The sequence below is a fragment of the Helianthus annuus genome, chromosome 11 (assembly GCF_002127325.2).
Source record: "Helianthus annuus cultivar XRQ/B chromosome 11, HanXRQr2.0-SUNRISE, whole genome shotgun sequence".
NCBI lineage: Eukaryota > Viridiplantae > Streptophyta > Magnoliopsida > Asterales > Asteraceae > Helianthus > Helianthus annuus.
In genome coordinates, this window is record NC_035443.2 from 96,465,077 (window position 1) to 96,472,874 (window position 7,798).

The 7,798-nt window shown below is 32.2% G+C and overlaps 1 protein-coding gene and 1 long non-coding RNA gene across 2 annotated transcripts; both read left to right on the top strand.

Annotated features, from left to right (window-relative positions):
* The first annotated feature begins 232 nt into the window (after positions 1-232).
* LOC110888318 (taxane 10-beta-hydroxylase) lies at positions 233-2,549 on the top strand. The gene is made up of 2 exons (XM_022135849.2): positions 233-553; positions 1,556-2,549. Exons 1-2 carry the CDS (start codon positions 300-302, stop codon positions 2,139-2,141), a joined length of 840 nt encoding a protein of 279 aa, XP_021991541.2. The 5' UTR covers positions 233-299; the 3' UTR covers positions 2,142-2,549.
* Positions 2,550-5,142: 2,593 nt separating this feature from the next.
* Positions 5,143-7,275, top strand: LOC110892053. Its single transcript, XR_004871458.1, has 3 exons — positions 5,143-5,891; positions 6,396-6,463; positions 6,918-7,275. It is a non-coding gene; the product is annotated as an uncharacterized LOC110892053 (long non-coding RNA).
* Positions 7,276-7,798: the final 523 nt, after the last annotated feature.

Genomic DNA, 7,798 nt, shown 5'->3' on the forward strand with positions numbered 1-7,798 from the left:
TACCACCAAAACTATGCTCACCTAGATTCTTCCGAAACGATACTTCCAATTAAAAATATATATGGAATATTAAATAAATCATAATTAAACAAACACTAATTAAAAACAAGCTAACAATAACGTCCAACATTTAGACTTATATATAGAGATGGATCTTGTGACCAATGCTCAAGTGGGGGAATATGTCTGTCTTGATATTAATTGCAGTCACACTTATTTCTGCATGTTTGGTTTTCAAGTTATACAAAAAGAAGTCTACAAATAATAAACATCTGCCCAAAGGGTCTTTAGGGTACCCTATGATAGGTGAGACATTTAGCTTTCTTCAAGCACAGAAGAAAGACCAAGGCCCTGAATGGATCAGGCAAAGGGTAAACAAATATGGACCGGTGTTCAAAACGTCCCTCATGGGTGCACCTACGGTGGTCATTGTTGGTCAGTCTGGCAACAAGTTCATACTCGGGTCCGATGAAGATGTTCTTGTCGCGAAACTACCCAAGACCCTGTCGACCATTGCCGGAAAATATAATATTTTTGAGATCACCGGATCAAGGTGCATGCATGTTTTATAGCTTATTGTTTCTAAGTTTTGATTAATTACGAGTTTGAGCTAAATTTTGGATGTTTTTATTAGTCGGGAGAGATGACTTAGAACCGATCGTTTGATGTTTTCGTTCTAATGTATATTTGGTTTGATTTTTCTCTTGTTAAAAAAAAAAAAAAACTGACGGAAATCTGTCTGGTCGCTTGGAGTTTGACTGTGGGTAATATTATCTGATATGCGACAGATTACTGACTAACATTTACCGAGTGATGACCGTGGATATATGGCGATGATTGGCGAAGCATAGTGGGTGTGGGAGGGGGCGGCCGACCCTGATCTTTTCGCTTAGTAGTGGAGATATGTAGTTTTCGTATAGAAATTTTTTGGTATATACGTTTTCGATCCCCAGTCGGAAATATCAAGCTTCGCCATCGCCGATGGATCACTGGCACCTTTAGGCTTTAGTTGCCTCGTCCATAAAGGTTTTTCTTCCAACAGATTATCGATGATACCATTAGTGACGTATTACCAACGGGTTCCTTTAAAGTCTTATCTGTGATTACTGCATGATTGTTGATTCCCTACCGGTTTATTTTATTTAACTTTCCTAATTTTTTTTTTCTGCTTTTTCAAGATCATTCGAAGTTCTACCAGTAATCTTCCTTATTGATACTCATTTGTTTAGTAGTGGCGGATCAATTCAAGATTTCTTTTACTAGTGTCTTATCATGTTTTAGAGATAAAAAAGCATATACAAAATTCAATAAGTCCAGATTTGTTTAAAATAAGAATAAGAATGATTGAAGTCTAGCAACTAAAAGATTATATTGTTATTGATTAATTGGATAATGTAGGTTTATTAACATTTTGTTTATTTGTTAGATTTTGTTTAATTTAAAATGTCATGATATTTAACTTCTAGATTCTATTATAATCGTTAGTTAGTATTAGATATTAATTAATCATCTATATAATCTTTTTTTTTTTTTTTTTTTTTTGTAAACTAAACAGGTACCAACTGATCAAGGGAGCAATATCAAATTTCATGAAGCCAACAAGCCTTCAATCCAACGTCAAACATATAGACAATTTGATCACCGATTTATTCCTAAAATCAACCCGAAAAACAAACATCATCCTGACCGTCGATTTCATGAAACGCCTCACATTCAACATCGCATCCACAGTTTTATTCGGCATTGAAAACGAGCTCCTAATCGATGAATTCTGTCACGATTTCGCAATTGCTTTCAAAGCAGTTTGGTCTCTTCCAGTCAATTTTCCAGGGACAACTTACTGGCAAGGAATGAGAGCACGGTCCAGAATCATTGATCGGTTAATGCCGATCATTAAAAAGAAAAAGGAAGGCCTTCGTGAGGGGCGTTTGAACCCTGCAAGCGACATTTTGTCAAGCTTAATCGCGCTCAAAATGCAGAATGAAGACGCGATTACTGATGAGATGATTAATGATAATTTCGTCACTATGATGATTGCTGGCCATGATACTTCTGCAATTCTCATGAGTTTAATGGTATGGAAGATGTCCAAAGATCCTGAGATCTATCGTAATGTTTTCCAAGGTACGTGTTTTTGTTAGTTGGGGAAATGGGCGGGTCAGAGAGGTTAATTAGATATAGGCTCATCAAACAATCGAATCGAGCACGATCCTACACACTATAGAATGAGTCGTGCCTTGATTTTTAGAACTTTGTTGGACTCAAACTGTGCTAACCTCTAAGCTTTATAATTTTTAAATAAAAATCGACATAATTTGAAACTTCAGTATGATATTGAAAATTAATTTAACGACTCATTTGCGACCGCTTAGAAATCCGTAATTTGGTAGTGTTTTTTTTAGTAAATCAATTTAGAAGGTTTCAAAATATATAAATACACGTTTATCGATTCTTAAATCATTCAATTCTTTTTCAATATAGAGTAAATTGTAATTTTTTACTTACGGTTTGACCCACTATATCATTTTAGTCCAAATAGTTTGTTTTTTTTTTCTAGTTCATGATATTTTTCAATTTTTGCTATTTTGATAACATTATCTAACCTAGTCTAAAAATCTCAGTTAACTTAAGTAAAATTACACACACACACACACACACACACACACACATATATATATATATATATATATTGTCATTTTCATCAAAAATCCCATTTTATATCCATCTTTTTTCTAATCATTTATATTTTTTAAAAGAAAAAAATGTTTTTTAAAAAAATATATTAAATAGTTTTTAAGTAGAAAACTCTTTAATTAAGAAACTTATTAACTTAAAATAAAATATAGGTAATTTCATCACCACTTGCCTCCACCCACCTCACCACCATCACTATCACCCCACCACAATCACCGTCGTCGCCACCACTTACCCGACAACACCACCTCTACCTTTTTCCGACCAATTCCACCATCACTCCTCCCTACATGCCGCCATTAATCTCAATGGAAGGTAGTGGTATATGTGGAAATCAAACGACCGGAACCGGATTCAACGCTGATCACCACCGCCAAACACACCATCACCAAAGATTCCACTAGTTAGTCGATTGGTATGTTGTTCGCCATTAATTTTGATTTTTAGGGTTTACTAAGGAAGATTTGGGGATATAGTTGTGGACTTGCGGGTGATTATGGCGATTGGGATTTGGTAATTTTGGTGATAGGGATACAATTACAAGTTATTCAGATGATGGGTTTTGATTAGGTGAACGGTGGTGGGGTTGAATGACGGTGATAGTGGTGGTAAACGGTGATGATGGTGGCTTTTAAACAGGTGCACGATGGGGATGGTGGTGGCGTTTGTGAGATTTTTGGGAAGGAGGGTTTTTGAATTAAAGGGTTTATGTTGGGGATGGTGAGAATTTGAAGATGGACAAGCCGATTTTGTTAGGGGGAAATGATGGTGGCCGGAAAAGGTTGCCGACGAGTGGCGACGTACGGTGATGGGTAAAGGAGACGGCGACACAAATGGTGGGAGTGGTGGTTAATGGCAGAGACGAGCTTGGTGGTTCATGGCGGTGGTGGTTGCCGGAGACAAGCTGCAATTGTGTGTTATATGAGAGTTGTGTATTAGTGTATGTATTATGTTATATAATATAATAATATTAATTATAATATTTATTATTATTATTATTTAAATGATTAAAAGAAACACGGGGTAGATGAAAAAATAATTGTTATTATAATATATAAATATATATACAAAGGATTAAAAGAAAAAAATATATATATAAAATTAGTTTTCCCAAAAGGATGGCAGGTATTGTTCAAAGTTTACGGTTCTTTTAAAATTGTTAAACTTGGAATCAAAAAACACATACATTTTTTTGATAAACAAACTTATTTAGGTGTTTTGGTCTGCTTACAATACGCACATGGATAAAGACATATTCGTAAACCCGAAGGAGTTTGACCCGTCTCGTTTTGAAACCAACTTGTCAAAACCGATTCCTCCTTATACCTATATACCCTTTGGAGGGGGACAACATTCGTGTATCGGCAATGAGTTTGCAAGGGTGGAGACATTGGTCACAATACATAAACTAGTGACTATATACGAGTGGTCACTAATACATCCTGACGAAGTCATTACCCGACAACCAATGTCGTATCCGTCCATGGGTCTCCCGATCAAGGTCACATCGAGAAGCAGTGCAACTACAACAAATTAGTTATATGTACACGTGATATATTTCATATATAGTGTTTATATTGGAACCTTATTATTGATTAATCGTCGAGTTTATGGATTTTATCACAAGTATTAGTGCTATAATCATAGATGGTTAAAATTCTCTCTAATGATAATGTCATCTCAAACATGAGCTCAAACTCAACCAGGGGCGACTACAAGCATGTGTAGGGTGGGCCTGCGATCAGGACCCAAATTAATATAGGGCCTCATAATTTTTTAAAATCTATATATATATATATATATATATATATATATATATATATATATATATATATATATATATATATATATATATATATATATATAGGGTAAGGATAGTGTAAAAAGTGCTCAAAGTGTGAGAAGTGTAAGAAGTGTATTATAACACTATATATAATACTATATAACATCATATAAACATCGTATAACAATATGTAACACCATATAATACCATATAACACTATGTAACACTATATATCATTATATAACAAATATAACACTATACATCTATAATAGACATGCTATCAGACAACCTATAGTGTTATATTTGTTATATAATGATATATAGTTTTACATAGTGTTATATGGTATTATATGGTGTTATATATTGTTATACGGTGTTTATATGGTGTTATATAGTATTATATATAGTGTTATAATACACTTCTTACACTTCTCACACTTTGAGCACTTTTTACAGGATCCTCTACCTGTATATATATATATATATATATATATATATATATATATATAAATGAGATGTGATGTAGGCTATGTGGCATTTGAATTTGGCCATTTTTGCTGATGTGGCAACTAATTGTGTTGAGTTTAGGAGGGAAATCACATATGCCTTCTACAACACGATTTCAATAAAAAAGAGGCGGGATCCGAATGCAGTTGGATCGGGTCTATGAATTTGGATCTACTATAAATTAATTTTTTTATATGGCTTTACACACTTCAGAACACAAACACAATTAGGGTTTCTTATTGAATCTCTATGCGCTCCTCCATCAGTGTGTGAACCCGATTGTAGAACATGCTCCTTCTCCATGATACATCGGAAACATTAACTCTTCAAGCTTATCCTGTTCGTGTCTAAAGATCAAGGTACGCGTATCTTTTCGTTGTTTTTTTTTTAATTTCTTCTTCGTTGTTCCCTTGATTCTGATTACCTCCGGGCGATTATGAGGAAATCATCTTCCATAAATCGCAAAACTTGATTTCTGGTTCAATCTCAGGTTTGATCATCCAAGGTTCGTATCATAAATCACAAACTCACTTCTCTCAAACCCTAAATCCCAAAATCGCAAACCTGTTTCATCTGTTCTCATCGATTCATCATTATATGCAATCGATTATGATAAAACAAGAAACAAAGTAACAAAATTAGGGTTTGAATTGATACCAGATCAACAGTTTCATCATCTTTCCAGTTGGTTAATTCACTGGTTTTTTATTCATTTATTATAGTTATTGACATAAATTTGTATGCAGTTCTCAAATCTTGGCTCACTTCAATCACATGGCTTTGCTAGAAACAGATTCTGGACCATAGACAATAAACCATCTCCAGATACATTCAAGGTCACCAATGGGGTTTTTGTTGATTTGTTACTAAAGCCGGCCGAAGAAGATTTGAAGATATGGCCTCACAGGTATATTCAAGCTTGATTATCTTGACAAATTGCAGAACATGACACTTTGAAATTAGTGAATATAACATTCATATTCAATAATATTGTAAGTGTTAACCGTTTATTTTGTTTGCATTTTGTTATTGTTCGTCAAATTAATTCTTAATTCGAGTTCGTAAGTGATTTGTGGATGAGTATGAGTATGGTCCAAACTAATATTCTAGTGTTGATTTTTTTATTGTTGATATTTTGTTGATGTATTGATTATGTTATCATGTTACTGATATTTTTATTTACAGTCTTTTAGTTTGTTGTTGATGATGATTTACAGTGTTTTGATATTTTTTCATCCGGTATAATGTTTTGTTTTCGGAATATTGATTGTGTTTCTAAAAATAAATAGTTTTTAAACTTTTTTGAAACCGTTCCTTTTTATTTTTGGTTTTTGAAGTTTCTCCCATGACTACATTAAGTTTTATAGCTTATTGAGGAATATTGATATTGATTGTGTTTTTTAATTTTCAGATATGGATCACATTAACAACAGTCCTTCATTTTTAAAGCTTATTGAGGAAGATGACCCAATATTTTTGGTACGTTTATTGGTTTTCTAATTACTAATCATATTTTAAGTAATTATGGATCACATTGACTGATTATTTCAAAATTTGAATTTTTGAAATAGATAGCAATTATGGATACTTATCAAAGTTGTCTAAATTGTAACGTATTTTCAAATTTATCAAGATAACTTATATTAAAGTTTTAATTGTTTCCAAATTTTGTGTTAGTTTCCATAATTTTCGACAATCACATTATTTTTCAAGTTTCTCAGAATTTGGAAAGCTATATAGCATTTGTTTTAAACCTAAATGACCTCTCTGTATGTCAAACTAGGTTCGGTTGTTGACGCACAAGCCTATTAAACACACAATTATTGAAAACAAACAATCACATTATTTCCAGCAATTTAAAGAATTTCATAGATGTTTAAAAAATGTAATTTTTTTTTATTTTAAGCCTATTTTTTTGTTTTGTTTGTTATAGGTATGTTATATGTACGAGTATGCCATATGGTTCAAGTTCTCTTGAGTCCTCAGTAAGCTTTTTAAATTTTTATTTTTACTTCAAGATATTAAGATATTCTTATTAACTATGTTGGATTTTTTTTTCTCTTTCTTGAGGAGTTGTGAATTAGTTCGCTTTTCAAGTACTTTGCTTCTGAAGGTAAAATCTACAGAGGAAATTACGAGAATTAGATAAACTAACCGACTTTATCTTTTTTTTTATTTCATTTATTTCTATTGAAATATGTATAGAAATACAATACTTTATATCATTTTACTATTAGTAATGACACATATTTTTACAGATTGCAATAGAAGTTTAGGATGCAAGTGCACATGTTGATTTTTTTATTGTTGATATTTTGTTGATGTCTTGATTGTGTTATCATGTTACTGGTATTTTTATTTACAATCTTTTAGTTTGTTGTTGATGATGATTTACAGTGTTTTGATATTTTTTCATCCGGTATAATGTTTTGTTTTCGGAATATTAATTGTGTTTCTAAAAATAAATAGTTTTTAAATTTTTTTGAAACCGTTCCTTTTTATTTTTGGTTTTTGAAGTTTCTCCCATGACTACATTAAGTTTTAAAGCTTATTGAGGAATATTGATATTGATTGTGTTTTTTAATTTTCAGATATGGATCACATTAACAACAGTCCTTCATTTTTAAAGCTTATTGAGGAAGATGACCCAATATTTTTTGTACGTTTATTGGTTTTCTAATTACTAATCATATTTTAAGTAATTATGGATCACATTGACTGATTATTTCAAAATTTGAATTTTTGAAATAGATAGCAATTATGGATACTTATCAAAGTTGTCTAAATTGTAATGTATTTCCAAATTTATCAAGA

Excerpts from the sequence above, each read along its gene's own strand:
- LOC110888318 (XM_022135849.2), top strand. The coding sequence starts at position 300 with ATGATAGGTGAGACATTTAGCTTTCTTCAAGCACAGAAGAAAGACCAA. Across the intron at positions 554-1,555 it reads TTTGAGATCACCGGATCAAG|GTACCAACTGATCAAGGGAG; the intron begins GTGCATGCATGT and ends TAAACTAAACAG.